Source organism: Bemisia tabaci, chromosome 10 (genome assembly GCF_918797505.1).
Source record: "Bemisia tabaci chromosome 10, PGI_BMITA_v3".
Classification (NCBI taxonomy): domain Eukaryota; kingdom Metazoa; phylum Arthropoda; class Insecta; order Hemiptera; family Aleyrodidae; genus Bemisia; species Bemisia tabaci.
In genome coordinates, this window is record NC_092802.1 from 13,674,991 (window position 1) to 13,692,701 (window position 17,711).

At 42.1% G+C, this 17,711-nt stretch overlaps 1 protein-coding gene across 2 annotated transcripts in view; it reads right to left on the bottom strand.

The window, feature by feature from the left end:
• The window catches only part of LOC109044685 (atrial natriuretic peptide receptor 1), a 589,109-nt gene extending 577,320 nt beyond the window's left edge, over positions 1-11,789 (bottom strand). Inside the window, exons 1-2 of one of the 2 annotated variants that reach the window (XM_072305169.1) lie at positions 11,649-11,789; positions 3,072-5,113 (exon numbers count right to left, since the gene is read on the bottom strand). In XM_072305169.1, the coding sequence (XP_072161270.1) occupies positions 3,072-4,878 (1,807 nt within the window). In that variant the 5' untranslated portion in view covers positions 4,879-5,113; positions 11,649-11,789. Of the gene's footprint in view, positions 1-3,071; positions 5,114-10,307; positions 10,446-11,648 lie in introns of those variants that run through there. The other variant, XM_072305168.1, reaches the window with a different exon arrangement.
• Positions 11,790-17,711: the final 5,922 nt, after the last annotated feature.

Genomic DNA, 17,711 nt, shown 5'->3' on the forward strand with positions numbered 1-17,711 from the left:
CTCTTCAGCTACTACTTTAAGTAACACAGGGGGGGGGGGGGGGTAATCCTGCACCTTCCCACTTATTCCTTCCTCCTCATTATTACTTATTCCCTACCTCCATCAATCCCCACCGCATTGTGCAACCAATAATGGGCAACGGTACTCGAGGGTCTCAGGACTTTTTGTCAACGATTTTTTGTCCGCGCACCTTTTTTGTCTGGTAGTTTACGTTCACACGTAAGATAAGCAACAATGACTTGGTCCAAGCGTTATATTTTAGTCGGTATGTAAAATTATATTGGCAATATGAAAATGAGAAATTGAGAGAGAAGGAGGTCTTGTTATGGTTGCTCATTTTCTAAATGAAATTTTATTACTTTCTCCTTTTGAATCATCTTTTTAAATTGTCATTGGTGAATATTTGGTTTTATTTCTATCCTTAAAATATTCGATGTACAATATAACTTATATATGTATGGGTACTTTTTATTATTTTTTAAATTTTTTCTTTACGAAATTATTACTTCATTTTGAAAACATTTATAATTTTAAAAAGTGACAAATATTTTTAAAACCTTTTTCAAGCGACATTATTCTCAATGAGCCGCAGTTGTGCCGATAAAAACTGCAAAAATGAATAAAAGAGGGAAAAAAACCAAGAAGCACGCAATCTTTAGTTTTAACCCATTTGTACATCGATCTTTTAGAGTCAAATACGTCAAATTTTGAGCGTTTGGTTGCGCGTACACTTCGCTGCAGCACAATAAAAGCACAAAATGTAAAAAAAAAAGAAATTAAAGTGCTTTTGAACATAGTTAAATTTGACACGGAACCACCAATATTTAAAAAAACACACATTATATTATTATTCCCCTTTGATAAATTGATACATATTTTTGCCCCATCAATTTAAATGAGAATAATCAATGCAGAGTGTGCAAACATTACAGAATCAGGAGTTAAAAAACACTGACTAAGCGAGAAAAAATATTAAAGCCTAACAGAGCGGAGCGGCGCGGCGTGCTGCCAGCGCGAGAGGTTTACTGACGCCTACAAACCTAAGTGGATACTTCACGCATTGCACAATGCTTGAAGTATCCACTTAGGTTTGTAGGCGCTAATGCGCGTTTCGTGCTGGCCGCCCGCCCGCCGCGCCGTACGGCGGCGCCTGAAGCAACTATTTCACAACAGTGGTGTTGCACAGTATTATACGAAATTGAACGTATTAAGAATGACAGCAGGCACCCTTTAAAAGTACAGATCTTTCGTCGCAATATAAATCAAGATATTTATCGTGCACAGGAAAAATCTAAGAGCGTTTATGCTGAGGCAAATATAGAGGTTTATCCGTTTCAGGTATAACAAGGTGGGAATTTCTTGAAAGATAATTAAGTCCTGTTACACCAAAGAGGTGTAGGGAGTTTTAGTGAATTTCGTCTCATGGAATTTACGCTCCCCCATTTTTACCAAAACTCTCAACTATATATTATTCTCCGTTGGACCAAACAGACAAATCAAAAAACAAGCAAACCCTTATTCTTCCAAGACACTATTAATTTTTATCCAAAAAACGTCGTGAGCAATTGTCGTTTGTATTTTCATGTGGGCCAATTAACTTTGGGTCTCAACTGGCACGTGGACCAAAACTCCCGTGCCGAAAAAATGAGCATATATGGAAAATTTAGACATGTTGGCCCATGGATATCACAAACTGGAGTAAGGAGTATATTGAAACGTTTGAACGTTTTTCGTGTTCTTAGATCAACTCTTCTCCGAATTTATTTACTCCAATCTTTATCTATTCCATTTGTCCCCTGACGTACCCCTAGCTCTTCGGTCCATTCCAGTCTATACTCTTTGCAATTAGACGTATTTCTATCAAACGGAACTAAGCACCATAGGGGGAGGAAGGGGGAGGGGGGCTTGGATTGGCGGGTGTTGCGGAACGCGATGCTCGTTCCGTCCTACACTCGCAATGCTTTTCCATGGCGCTTAGTTCCGTTTGACAGAAATACGTCCACACTGGAAAAAAACACACATTGGATCTAGAGTCCAGACTCTTAAAAACATCGACAAGAAAAAGTACTCTTTTGATTCAATCAGAATCTAGCTTGAATCAAGAACCAGGCCTCTTAATTTAAGCGGATTTCGTTTTGATACAGGCAAAACTCCGATTGAATCAAGAGTATTTTTTCTTATCAATGTTTTCAAGAGTCTAGACTCTAGATCCAATGTGTTCTTTTTTTCCAGCGCAATTGAAACTGTAAGGTCTGTGTACACTGTGTAAGGTCTAAAATGGAGATGCCAATCAGGAATGGATTCCTTCGTCTTACATCTCAGTATAAAGAGACTCTAGGGTCACCTAGCGAGGAATTAAACCTGGGACCCCTTGACAATAAATACCTCTTCCAAGTTGGCAACGCTGTTATTCCCCTATTGAAATTCATTGAAAATATCGATGATCGGGGAGGCAAGCTGCCTCACCAAGAATCGATTGTTTAACATACCTTTAAATGAAGGACAAACAGTGATGCCGATTTTTAAGAATCGCCCCTGTCACTTAATGAGGCGTATTTTTGCGAAACAGAACCAGAAGCAGGTGAGAAAGAAAGAGTGTGCTCGTTAGGCGAGGGTCGTAAGAATGAATGGGAACTTTAAGGCGCCAGTGACGTCAGCGGCTGCGAAACCGTCTCCGTTGTCGCTCAGGTACTAACTCATGAGCCCTGTCCACAACGCTCATGTCACATGTCCATGGCTCATGAGTGTCGCATTCAACTGGCACATAGTTCCGTTTGACAGAATGTAAAATCCCGATTTTCCTTTTCTCAGGAGTCACGCCCACTGAAATAGTGTCTCCTATGCTATGCAATTTTCAAGAGCACACTCCATCTTTCCCACTCCTTTATAGTTCCGTTTGATAGAAATGCGCCCAATTGGACGTAAATCTGCCTAACAAAACTATGTGCATTAGGACATGAGCCCTGAGACCCATAAGAGTGCGTGCATAACAGGGCTCACGTCATAATGCACATAGTTTTGTCTGGCAGAAATACGCTCAATGGATCATAGAATATCATTGAAACACAAACCTGCACTGTACTCGCAAATCGGGCCGAAGAACACGTGAACGTCCTCGAAGTAGCGAGCGTGCATGGCCTCGTACGCCGCGTAGATATTGTCGCAGCGGTCTTCCTTCTGGTAGAAATGAATGCGGAAAGGCAAGAGCTTCCTCTCCTGGACCTCCATCTCAGCCTTGATGAGGGCGGGGTACACCCTGTTGAAGGACACCAAGAACGAGTCGTTCATGGGCAGGATGACGGCCGCCCGGACGCCCTCCGACGAGTCGAACTTGGCGCAGCGACGGTCGCAGTGGTTCGACTCGAGCCGGCGGCAGTAAGCCTCCTCCTCGTCCTCGTCGTTGCGGCGGGCGTTGAGCTTGTGCATGGTCGCGTAGTGCCGCTGCATCTCGGGCAGCGAGTTCCGCTGCGGGCCGGCCAGCCCGGGTTCCCGGAGGATGTGGGAGCCATTGGTCGCGCGCGGGAAGATCCCTCGCGCGAGGAGGGTGTCGTGTTGCCGGGGTCTCGAGGAGCGTTTTTGACGCGGCGGGGGCAGCGGGCCGCCAAGACTTTTGGAATTTGGCGTCGGGGCGTTTCCTTGGTTATGCTCTGATGGAATTGTGTTGTCAGCCGTTGCAGATACTGGTATGGCGACGTTTTGTTGGGTACCCTCCGCAGAAATTGTGTTGTCAGCCGTTGCAGGTACTGGTATGGCGACGTTTTGTTGGCTACCCACCGCAGAAATCGTGTTGTCAGCCGTTGCAGATACTGGTATGATGACGTTTTGTTGACTACGCTCCGCAGAAATTGTGTTGTCAGCCGTTGCAGATACTGGTATGGCGACGTTTTGTTGGGTACCCTCCGCAGAAATTGTGTTGTCAGCCGTTGCAGATACTGGTATGGCGACGTTTTGTTGGCTACCCTCCGCAGAAATTGTGTTGTCAGCCGTTGCAGATACTGGTATGGCGACGGTTTGTTGGCTACGCTCCGGAGATAATGCACCGTCGGATGTTTCTAAAACTGGTGCAAGAGAGTTTCCTTGGTTACGCTCCGCAGAAATTCTGTTGTCAGTTGTTACAGATACTGGTATAGGAACATGTGGTTGGCTACGCTTCGGTGACAGTGCATCATCAGATTTTTCCAAAACAGGCCTCGGAACGTTTCCTTGGTTACGCTCCGCAGAAATTGTGTTGTCAGCTGTTACGGATACTGGTATGGGAACATTTGGTTGGCTACGCTTCGGAGACGATGTGTCGTCAGAGGTTTCTAAAACTGACCTCTGGCCGTTTTCCTGGTTTCGCTCCGTAGGAATTGTGTTGTCAGCTGTTGCAGATGCTGATACAGCAACGTTTTGTTGGCTACCTTCCGAAGAAAAGGCTTTGTCAGATGTTTCTAACACTGGTGTCGGAGTGTTTGTTCGGCTATTGACCAATGGCGATGCTCTGTTAGTTGTTTCTGAGCCTGACGCCAAAGACTCCTCTTGATCACGCTTACCATCAGTTTGCGATACTGATGGCATTGGTTGCCCACGCCTAGTTGGCATTTCCCTTGAGTACAAGTTGTGCCCCACACCCGTTTTAATCTCCGTTTTCTTTTCTGTGGAACGAGATTTTGCCGATTCACGACCAACAGATCTAAGAACTTCCAGCTTTGGATTGGGTTGTGTAACCCCGACTGACTCGTGCATCCTGAGAGGCCTATCAGGTTGATATACCTCTCCTTTGATTGTGGGTGTCTCGATTTCATTTCTGGTACTTTTTGGTGCGGGGACTCGAAGGTGAGTCCCCGGAAGTAGTAGGAACAGGATTAGAGAGTGGAGGATCAGCCACCGGGAATTCATTTATCGTCGGAAAAATCGGTGGGGAGTTAGAGGGTATCGACCTTGAAGCGTATGCGATGGCGGTGAGACATAACTGCAGACTTCGATAATAGTGGCGACATCTTCATAAATATAAGTGTCCTATGTTACCCCGGAAAAATGTGTTCCGATTATTCAAAAACTGTCCTCTTGCGAAATTTTGATATGGATGGTTCCTCAAGACGGCAACATAGTCTTAGACTTTTAGTGACGATCTCTGAAAACATGTGATGCTAGGTCAATAACAAGCGTCCCAGCAGAGGCGGATCTGGTAATTTGGCAACACCAGATCTTCTCCATTTAAACCTATGCTAAATAATCGATTCTTGTCGGAGCACACAGCCCCTCCAAGAATCGATACAGTTCCGTACGTTTAAATGGAGAAATGTCAATGTTGCCAATTTGCTGGATCCGCTGATGCGTCCGAGGATCGTGTGTTGATGTTTGATCATTGTAGATTAGTTGAACTAATAACAGTAACATTTTTCCAAGTACGGAATCTTTAAGTCTTCCAGTAACGGAAGAGTCAAAAAACGGAGAAATGTCATTAGTTAAAGCGCTCATCCGCAAAATGGCGCTTTCAGGTCCCTTTTCTCAATTCTTGATACAAAACTGTTTAAAACTTCATTTTATTATTTGCACTACAACTGTAGACTAAGTATTGTAGAACCCAGAATTTTCTGACTCGGTGGATAACAATATCTATTTCCATCACATTTTCAAAATTGATTCGTTCTGTGCTTCATATATCGGAGTTTGGACCAATCAAAATACAACCTTAATATAAACCATCAAAACACGATACTGAGAGACGATAAACGTGCCCAGTTGAAAAAAAGAATCTTTCGTGAACTGAAGCAGATATATGATACCATTTGGACTGCAGTTTGCAATAATCAACTATAATTTCTGACTCATAGATAAAAACACCTACCTGCATGGGGAACCTAGTGGCACATATACTGTTCCTAAAATGAACCAGAAATTGTAATTTCTGATTGCAACATACAGTCATACCTTAAACATTCATTTCCTGATTAGTTATGTTTCGGCGGATTAGAATTACGATTCCCTCTCTGATTTTGGACAAGATACCTAACACAATAGTGTAGCTTTTCTAAACGCGGTGCATATGGATATTGGGCCCGGCATATAAAATGGCAACGGCTTAGGATAAGACGGAGGTCGTTGCTAACTTTTGATACGTATCACACGCGGCTCTTGTTGCTATCTTTGCCGACCCCCCCCCCCCCCCAAAAAAAAAGTATGGTGTTTTTTTTTTTCAGTGTTACGCTCAAACTTGGTTTGTTGGTATCCAAGCCATGAAGCTCGTTTTATAAAGGAGTAGATTTCACGGTATTTAAAAAATGCTAAATTTTAATCTACATCTCCTCACAAGCTCCACCAGTTTTGAAAGTCAAACAACATGCTACAGCCTAGGATGACCACTCCAATCACAAATTGATCTCCGTGCTCTCTTCATAAAGATACTCTTTATTATGGTAAAAGTCGTTGTAACTGCGCTTTTGAGTGGAACCGAGCTATTCGCTAATTATTTATATAGGTCATTCGCGGCTCTACAGCCAATTCAGATTCGAACACGCAGTGACTCCTAGGTGCACAGCACGTGAGTCAACCTAATACAAAATATATCCAGGCGGTTGAAGGAAGCGATTAAAATCCATTTCTTTGAGTGGATTGTCAACAGTCTCAACTTATGAAAGGGAGGGGGGCATTTAATTCGTTCCCAATGTGGCCTGCGCAATGAGAGGTTTCGAATTAATTCCAGTGAAGATTATGGAACGCTGATCATCTCAACTTTATTCGTGTTGATTCACTCGAACTTGGATAAAGATCATGTTTTAAAGCGAAATGTCAGGTAAGCAGGTACCTCGGATATGGTACTTACAAAGTCCCGAAATTATTTCATTTTCTTTCGGGTAAAATAGTTTCGCAATAATTTCACCTTTTATTCTGTTAAAGACATTCTCAACAAGGCGACGGAAGGTCGTGTTAAATTCTGCAAGAGTGGTTGTTTTTATTGCGTTGTCAATTGAAATAAATCAAAATAGAGCAGAAAAAAAGATTTAACCATAATTCTGAGTGATATCAGCGTTAATCAAGAAGTAGAGCATCTATATAGGGAGAGTACGGACATGCCGAAATATGGAGCTCTCCTTCTAAAAAAAATGTCTTTGCTAATCTTCAGATTTCAACTTTTAACCAAGATGGCTACGAGTTTTCATGAATAAGTGTCCTGCCGTAAAAATAAGTCAGCTTATGCAAAAATTAGGTCAAATAAATGCTTCACAAATGACGGGTTATGACAATCAGTATAATGAATCACTCTGTGGATAATTTGAATTCATAGGTTGGCTGCCCTTGTTGGCCCTGAGAGCTCCATGTCCTGACCTTAAAATTACCGACAAGTCCGCACTCTCCCTACATAGGTGCTTTATAAAAAAGTACGATTAATTTGATCAGTTCTTTTATTTCTTTCTTTGGCCCACCATTACTAAAAATTAAGAAGACTTTTTGAACAATCACGCGACTCTACGAAATAAAATAAAAATGCCAGTCATAATAGGCAATCAGAAAAACGCATGCAGTTATTGGATTTTTCTCAGAATTGCTACACTCAAGAGATGAAAAGACGAGTGCAAAGTAGTTCTAGGTTTGGCGGGGTGCCTTGATCGCTCAACGACTGTTCCCTTCGCTGCAGCCTTGCAATATTTGATTAATCTGCAAACACTCTTGGCTTATTTGATTTGTCACACTTTTTATCATATTTTTGCTACCGGGGCTTACATACACGCCCTAATTATCTGGAACTGGCTCTGAAGTACATTTGCATTTAAATCTGGCGATGCCATTTCCAGCACAGACTTCTCCTAAGAATCTCTTTATTAGTTGCACGTTTGTAAACTCATCATCCTAATTATATTTCCTGGAAGGCTTCCCAAAATTGTCTCTATTATTTAAAATATTTGGAGTCATTTACAACGATGACATCATTGGTGTGACGGAATTTATTTTAATTTTAACGCAACCTAACCTAACCTAACCTAACTAATTAGTCAGAAAAGTATAAATTATATAGCCTATAAAACAAATTAGCCCTTCTAGAAATTAACAACATACTTCTCACCCGAAAACTTCTGCATGCATTATGAAGTCATAATTTATTTTATCATACTTATGACATAATAAGCATGCGCATCGATGGTGAAACTGCAAAAATGCTTGTGTTTTGGAATCCCAGCTACTATTTCATTTTTTAAAAAGGCAACCGAACCAACATCATAGCTTGTATGTTTCTCAGAATATTCTTCATAATTCAAGGGTAAAGCATTGGAATTTTCAATAAATGACGTTCAGTAGTTTTCCATGTAGAAAATAAAGTATGCCAGGAAGTCAGCATCGCCGCAGACCGAGATACGGATTTCTATAGTTTCACCATCGATATGTTTTATAACAGTATTTGAGACATTTAATTAAGATAATTGAAGAATAAATGTCTAATTGGAGACAGCTAGGTATAGTTCGGGTTTTAAAATTTCTCTGTTGAATTTTTAGCTGTTGAAAGATAATCGAATCTCACTAGAAGAAGATCTACAGGGTGTTCGTAAAGTCCCCTCCCCCCCCTCTAACTTTTGACCTAATTGAGGTAGAGATTTGAAACTTGGAGGGTGTTCCTAGATCAAAGGGAGCTACTTTTTTACCCCCCCCAAAATTTTGGGGGCCCCATTTTGGGGGGGTTACGGACCCTAACTTTTAATTTTCAAATAAGAAGACCCCCTTTGTGATACCTCGTTCGAAAGAGCATAAAAAAAGAAAATTTTTCGCGCAAACCGGAAGTCATTATCTCAAACCGTTTCAAAATGGCGGCCGGTCAAAGTTCCAAATGGCCGAAAATTGGCACCTCTGCTATTTGCACATGGATTTGCTTGAAACTCGGTATCTGGGGGTATTTTGGCACGAGAAAAACGAATTTAACGTTAGATTTTCAAAAAAACCCTAATTTTTCAAAATGGCGACCCGTTTAGGCTCAAAAAGGCCGAAAATTTGACAAACTCGATTTTTTTGCCAATGGATTCACCTGAAATTCGGTACCTGGGGGTATTTTGACCCGAGAATAACGAATTCAACGTTAGATTTTTAAACAAACCCTAATTTTTCAAAATGGCCGCCGATTAAAGTTCAAAATGGTCAACAATTGGCAACCTCGACTTTTTGCCGATAGATTCGCCTCAAACTCGGTGTTTGAGGGTATCTGGGTGGAAACAAACGAATTCGACGTTATTTCACCGAGTTTCAGGCGAATATATCGGCAAAAAGTCGAGGTTGCCAATTGTTGACCATTTTGAACTTTAATCGGCGGCCATTTTGAAAAATTAGGGTTTGTTTAAAAATCTAACGTTGAATTCGTTATTCTCGGGTCAGAATACCCCCAGGTACCGAATTTCAGGTGAATCCATTGGCAAAAAAATCGAGTTTGTCAAATTTTCGGCCTTTTTGAGCCTAAACGGGTCGCCATTTTGAAAAATTAGGGTTTTTTTGAAAATCTAACGTTAAATTCGTTTTTCTCGTGCCAAAATACCCCAGATACCGAGTTTCAAGCAAATCCATGTGCAAATAGCAGAGGTGCCAATTTTCGGCCATTTGGAACTTTGACCGGCCCCCATTTTGAAACGGTTTGAGATAATGACTTCCGGTTTGCGCGAAAAATTTTCTTTTTCTATGCTCTTTCGAACGAGGTATCACAAAGGGGGTCTTTTCATTTGAAAATTAAAAGTTAGGGTCCGTAACCCCCCCAAAATGGGGCCCCCCCAAAATTTGGGGGGGGGTCAAAAAGTAGCTCCCTTTGATCTAGGAACACCCTCCAAGTTTCAAATCTCTACCTCAATTAGGTCAAAAGTTAGAGGGGGGGGAGGGGACTTTACGAACACCCTGTAGAACTACTTTACCACAAATCGAGTAAATCATATAAAGTGTTATAGTTTCTACGCGACTCCTAATTTACATAAGTCTTTTAGATATGCTCGGAGCTTAGGACCTATCAACCCACTTCGCATGCTCGGCTTATAGAGCTACCCAGAAAGTGTTTCATCTTTATGATACAATTTTTGCGGACATACCTAACAATATGATCTCAATTAATCCTGAATCAGTTCACGAAAGATTTCCATGCACGCATGGTTCCATATAATCAGGGATCAGTTTAACTTTATTTTGTAATAATAAACTACTGTTTCCGTCTCACTTTAGACACATCGTAAATAGGCACTTTTATGAATGAGTCAGCGCTCCTAATTGCAAAATGAAATTCCATTGTGTTTCACATCAAACATGGCTTCAGACAAGACAAGGCACTTTGATATTTGAACGGATAAACGTAGCTGGGTACCTACGAATTAGTTGCGCAACAATTAGTCCCTGAACAAACGCATTATTCCCCTTTAGAAAAAACGGGAGTAAATGAACGCAGAGTTAAAGCGCACTCGATAAAAACGCGGGAATTACATCCTGAGTTGATTGATTCACTGAAAAAAACCACGAACAGAGACGCACCGGTGAAACGCCGGGGGTTTCACACAAACCGAGATGGATACCACCACAACATGATATCTAACGCACACACGTGACCGAGACACGAAACCGGTGATCGGTCGATCAAAACCGCACGTGAAAACACGGACACGCGCACCGAAAATGGTAACTCCAGAACCTGGGAGCTGGAACCCAAGGTTAAAAAGAAATAAAGATGGACCCCAGATGGTTGACACATTTGAGTGCACAAGCACCGATAACGCCGATATCACGGAAAGCAAATCGTGGGAGCTGGGAATCAAGGGAAATTAGGAGCACAGCAATGGTCATCAACACCTCAAACCGTAACAGCGATTCATCAGCGTAGTTATCGCGGAAGCACCATAACTCGCAAATCCGGATTCAAGGAAAAACGCGTATACCTGGGTGCCTCAAAGTGCACCGGTACCGAAAACACAGACTCCGCGGAAACACGGAATTCTGGTAGGCGAGGCAAGGTTGAAAGAAAAACACGGAAGCAGCACTGGTGATTGCAGCTCCAAAAAAGCAAAGGTATCATCCACAGCGTTTCAGGTAACACGGATTTCGTGGAAACACCTAAGCCTGTAGAGCGAGGCTTCACACGAAGACGAAAGTGATGATTGACACCTCAGAGCGCAAATGTATCGGTTATACAACACCGCAAAAACACCTTTGGGAGTAAAACTAGGTTCGAGGGAATCACGGTTACGGTAATGATAACTAACCGACGACACCGCGAACACCGCGAAAACACAAAACGCTCGATATCTCGAGTACCTCAATGCTCGATATATCGATTACACGAACACCACGAACGGAAACCAAATCCTTCGAGACTAGGTTCGAGGGAAACACCAGTATGGTCAACAAGGAACGACACCGCGAACACCGCGGAAACACCAAATCCTGCGGACGGAGGCTCAAGGAAAACGTGAAGTGATAGTGATCGATACCTCGAAGCTCGATAAATCGAATGCACGAACACCGCGAACGGAAACCAATCCTGTGATACGAGGCTCAAGGTCAAAATACGAACACCACGGAGGGAATCAAATTCTGCAAAACGAGGTTCGAGGGAAACACGGGTATCGTTAACTACTAACGACACCGAAAACACCGCGGAAACACCAAATCCTGTGAACAAAAGTTCAAGGAAAACATACAAGGATGGTGATCGGTACCTCAAAGCCCGATAAATGGATTACACGAACACCGCGAACGAAAAGCAATCCTGCGAAACGAGGTTCAAGGTCAAAAACGCGAAAAATCCGGGACGAAACAACGGCGACGCGGCGAAACTCGCGGGTGGCCCTTCTCGGGGCGGGCACGGCGGGTAACTGTGATTGCCGGGCGGGTCCGGGTCGGCGGTGACGGTGGCGGGGAGATAAGGGCCCGGGATTTTTTATCGAAAATGAAGACCGCTGAAAATAGACTCGAGAGCGAAGGAAAACAACGCGGAGCCGCGATGCGACAGGTGGTGCCTTATTTATGCCCCTCTCGAGTGGCCGGAGATTGAGATAAGGGGCATCGATTGCCGATCGCGGTTCCCGGTGAACATATGTTCGCGGCCTCCCGAACGGGACGAGAGGTCCCTCTTCCAGTGTTGAGTACTGTGACCTGCGCCACTGTTGTGTACTGAGGCTGTGCCAGTGTTTGTGTACCGTGGTGGTATCGAATATGGATGTGACAAAATGAACGAAAAACCACAGATATCGTGCGAACAAACAATGGGACTGCATTTTGCAATTTGGTACTATACATTCTGGCTCTTCCGGAAAAACACTTATGAGCATAGGGAAATTAATGGCACATACGTTGTTTTTAAACCGGGCTAGAATTTATATTTCCAAATTGCAAAATGTAGTCCAATTAATGTACATAAGTCAATAAACGTACAGTGAGGTGACACTAAATCTAACCGCTGTGTGAGGGCGTCGCGAACTTGGAGTGGTGGCCCGAGCGATAGCCGAAATCAGATTGTCCTGGCTGCTCTGCCAAGGGGATGATCAGCATGAAGAGAAAGGCGGCGAAGAAAAAGGAAGGGAAAGAATGCCAAGGTCACGGAGTCGCGGACAAGGGTGCCGTCTGGCGCGGGGGTGAAAAGGTGGGAAGGTGCTAAAAGGAAAAGATGAAAAGGTGAGCCAGGCGCTAGGCTAATGCATAGAGATAGATTGGAAGAAGGAACGTGGCATGGCGCCGTACTATACGTATAGGTAGGAACACTACAATTGCGTCGTTATGAGGAGTTGTGACCCGAGCGAGATCGCTTCCCATTGGGTCCGTCTGATGGGGTCGGTACTAGAGTACCTATTGACGCTATTAGTGGCGACGTCATCATGGGGATTCTCCATTATATCGAAATAGATCCAAACAATAACATTGGTATCAGGGCCGGATTAAAGGGGTGGCCACATGGGCCGCGGACCATTCACAAAATTCACACCCACTTGCTTATTCACAAAATACGCATTACATTTTCTTTTAATACATATCCCCCTCCCCCATCAATTTGAATGAAAATGAACCACGCAGAGCGTGTAAACCTTTCAAGATCATGAGTTGAAAAACGCTAACTCCGCGTGTGTAAATATTAAAACCTAATACAGGGCGGAGCGGCGTGTTAGCAGCGCGAAACGCGCACTTTTTTCCTCATCAATTTAAATAAGAATAATTAATTTAGAGCTTGCAAACATTTCAAAATCATGAGTGAAAAAACGCGGACTCCGCGAGTTTAAATGTTAGAGCGAAAAAAGGAGCGGAGTGGTGTGCTGCCAGCGCGACACGCGCATTGACGCCTAAAAACCTAACATGGATACTTCACGCATTGCGCAACGCGTGAAGTATCCCTGTTAGGTTTGTAGGCGCCAATGCGCGTGTCGCGCTGGTCGCTCTCGCCCGCCTCGCCGCGCCGCTGCGGCGTGCCACGGCGCTTCAAGCAACTATTTCGCAACAGAGGTGTTGCACAGTATCATACGAAATTGAAGGCGCTCCAACTTATTAAGAATGACACTCACCATTTAAGAGTACGGAGCTTTCCTCGCAAACTAAATCAAGATACTACGGCACAAAAAGAGAGTGATACTCCAAAAACTCACCAAGTCCTAGCATCCGTATTTAATAACATTTAGCATAATTTTTTTAATTTCATCAGAGAAAATAATGACTCGATTTAGGCGGAAATATTGTTGAGTATGCTGTCAAGAAGATTGTTTTTTGAATCAAGAATCAAATAGCTGAATGAAAGCGGGTTTTTGCTTGATGTAAGTGACTTTTCTTTTTATATGAGCATCTTTTCTTCTTTAAACAAACACTTTTTTCTTTATTGATTCCTAATCAAATCTTCTCGGCGGTAATTTGAGCATATTTCTGCTTCAATGAAGTCAATTTATCCTCTGAAGATGTTCAAAAAGCAAGCTGAACGTTAATGACAACAGATACCAGGACTTAGTAAGTTTTTCGACTACCGCTCTCATTTGTCGTCGCCACTTGATTTCATTTGCGAGGGAACTTTGAGCTTTTGAAAGATGCCATCATTTGAACTGCGTTTAACAGAAAGGAACCAAGCCACATCAGCTATTACCAAATTAAACGAGGCAAATTCATTTTTTCACAAGAGAACATTTGTGCAGATTCTTTTAAAAATTTTTAGGGATGCTATACAGTGTGGGCAAAACGTACTGAAACGCCTTCAATTTTTTAGATGCTACATAGACACCTTCCGAACACTAATAGTCGCATCCAGGCGCTACAACCAAAGTCATGCGGTCATCACGCCCGGTGACGGAGCTATCTTTTCGTCCTCACCTCCAGCGGGCCGATTATTGAAACTTATAGATAAAGCTATAGACAAAGACGACAAACGGGATTCTGAGGGATCCTCTTGATGGAAGCGAGTGGTGGCAATGGACATAGGAGGTAGGTAATGAACTAACTAACGGCAACCCACCAAAAACCCGACAATTGGTCCATCATTTTCTTCCTTAGTCTATGGGAACCAACCATGTCAACCAGTAGGATCGCTCTATACTCCCTACGTCTTCTTTGTCTATCGCTTTGTGTATCAGTTTCAATAATCAGCCCGCAGGAAAGATAGTCCGTTGGTGGGGGTTAATAACCTCGAGACATTTCTAAAAACTTCAAACGCAAGTCGTATGTTTGTCAATTATTTGATGTTATGTTCTCGTCAAAAAATACCAGGGCGTCTAGCAACCTCGAAAACTGGGAATGAGGAAATTTTGTTTACCCTCAAGAGTAATCTTGAAAAACGTCGTAGAATTGGGAAAAATTGGTTGGTCATAGAATTTTTTGTGGGACTGAGATAGTTTATCTTTAGTGCTTAGAAAAATCTTTAATTTCTCGAAAAATCAGGGGGCGGGAATGGAAAATATCATGAAATATTTTTACTAAAAATTTCTGACAATCAAGGCTTGTTCAAAATTGCAGTATTTGCTTTTACAGACACGATATTTTTCTGATCATCTAATGCGTCAACAAATTAATACGAATATCGAATTTAAACTAAGAAATGAATTTGAACTGTGTTACAGAAGTTTTATTGTATACTCAGGGTCCCTCATGTGTAGTTCTTTTTACTTCGAATGAGTTTCACAGAAATTCTAAAGTTTATGTTTGTACTTTTTCTTTAAATAATAAGTATTACTGTTTCGACAGAAACAGACTTTGATAACTATGTCGTTAGGTCCTTGACCTTTGGCCCATGAACTTTGTCTCAAACGGAAAACATTTGCGTTCCCAATCGTCATGGCCGCGGAAAATTACACGACTCTGCCGCAAGTCCATGGAACCAATCACGCACTCCCATTTTCCAGCCCCCACTTTCAGCGTGCGATCATAGAGTCAGATTTGCAAAAACACAAAAGGAAAAACGTTTTTTTAATCACTCTACCAAGCGGGGAAGCCTCTGTAAAACCTCAGATTCTGAGAAGTTCTCGCGCTGCTTAGTGATCGAGACCTCATTTTCCAGCGAAGTGCTTCACACCTACACGCGAGAGACCAAAAAAATCTCGCATTTTTATGTAAAAGGCACACTTTTGGACTCTGGCATTTTGCTTTGACGTCGTTGTACAATGATCAGAGATCAACGACCCGCGGTGGTGACGGGATATTCGTGTTTTTGAGAACGAAATGAGGTTACATTATTCCCTCTCAGACACAGAGTGACAAACAGACCACATTTTGCGATGAGGAACCACTATTTCTGAATTATCCAGAAAGGCACATATATCTGAATGGGGGAAATTAATGGTGCATGGTTTATGGCTGCGGGATGTTTCCGCACTTCTTTTTGAAAATGGCCGGAACAGATGAATATTTGGCAACGTTGTACTTGCTTCACTGCCATCCGATTTTTTGCGTGATGAACCTCGCCTGCAGCCTTTGAGCCTGAAAATCTGTTTTTATGAATTTACTTTGAAGAAAAGTGAAGGATCGAAGTTCAATATTCCAACTATTTTACTTTTGCAATATTAAGGACTGCACACATGCCCAGACTAGATGCTATCGATCATAGTGTCACTTTATGGATTTTCAGGTATGCCGCATAGGATCCAAACAATAACTATGACGTAACATCTTTTAACGCTACCGGTGAGAATCGGCCGACACGCGTCGCTATTCTGAGACGTAACGCCAGCAGCATAGCCGGTTTTCTAACGCATGTTTAGAATGTGTTCGAATGGAGGGCTTTTAGAGAAAATGGAAAAATTTCGCACGAACGCCTTCACATCGGGTACCGACTCGTTTAATAATAATATACCTCACAGTTACACCGCGACAACCGTAATTTTGCAATTACAAGTATCGCAGCGAGCAGTGTTTAATCCATAATTGTCTCAACAGTGTTAGTAAGTACCGGTCAACCTTCAGCGTCTGCTCCTGAAATTGAGGTAGATCTAAATGATGAGCCGATTGCAGACGATGACAAAAAAAGTACGTGCATCAGTCTGTCATGAATGGTTTTGAACGTGTCATGCTAATTGTTAAAGAAATAGTCCTTTGAACAATATTGAAAGTTTGCCAATTTATTAAAACAAATCGTCGATTTTCTGTCAAACTTTATGAATATATCGACGGTGTAAGTCGGCAATCACATAACTCGGTTTGCGACGTCACAGACTTCTTGTTATACTTTATTTTTTTAAATGGAAAATTACTCAACGGCAATTCTTTAAAACTGTCATGATATTTCTTTTCAATGCAAAGAAAATTCTACGAAAACTTCAAGAAATAATGTCAATTTGTTCTCCTTTAATAAAATGACGTATAGGCGGAGATTTTCAGACACCGCAAACGAGTTATGTGATTGCCGACTTTCACAGTCGATATGCCTTTTCTCCAAATGTTTCGGAGAACTTCATTCGTAATGACAGTTTTCCCATTGTAAGTCATGTAGATCGCAGGTATTGTATGGAACTGTCCGGTCGGCATTTATATTTGAGAAAGGAGGATATCAAGACATGAAAATGAGCAAATTGTGCCTCCCTAAAAATTTTGAAAATATTTTGCGCAATGCAACAATAAAAAAAATGAGAGAAAACATTTTATCACCTGAGAAAATGTTCTTTTCAAGTCTCGCGATCTTTTGTTAACCCTCATATTGGATATCATCTTGATATTGGCTGGACGATATCAGATGAGCTTTTTGCTGTTATTATAGCTTTCAAATTTTGACATTCCTTCGATAGACAAGATTTTGAAAGCCCCTTTTTCATAAATTTTCGCAAGTGGAAAACATTGGCTATCCGCTGCTGAAATGACTTTAACACAGTATTGAAGCGAAATTTTGCGATCAAATCGACTCCATTTTATAATTAGGGACGAAAATTTATAGCCCATCCGCACAAACACTCATGTGCATTAGGAAACGAATGGCATATAAGTCGTTTCTAAACTTCCGTGGATACGGCAGTTTCAAATTGCAAAATGCAGTCCAAATATGTTCCACCATTCATGATTGGAAGATTCTCGATAATCCAGGTGTTCAAGTAATTTTTGAACGGATCAAACATAATACACGGTAAATTAACCGCAGATTCAGAATAATGCATGCAGAACAGAAAATCCGTACGGCAAAGTTTAGAGGGAGGGTGACATCCATCTCACCTCAGGGAACATATTAACTACCGATTAGGTTCATATTTTTCAATAAACCAACACTACAGACCAGTTAACATAGGGCAGGTCTATTAAAAGTATTATACCCAAGCAATAGATAAAAACATGAT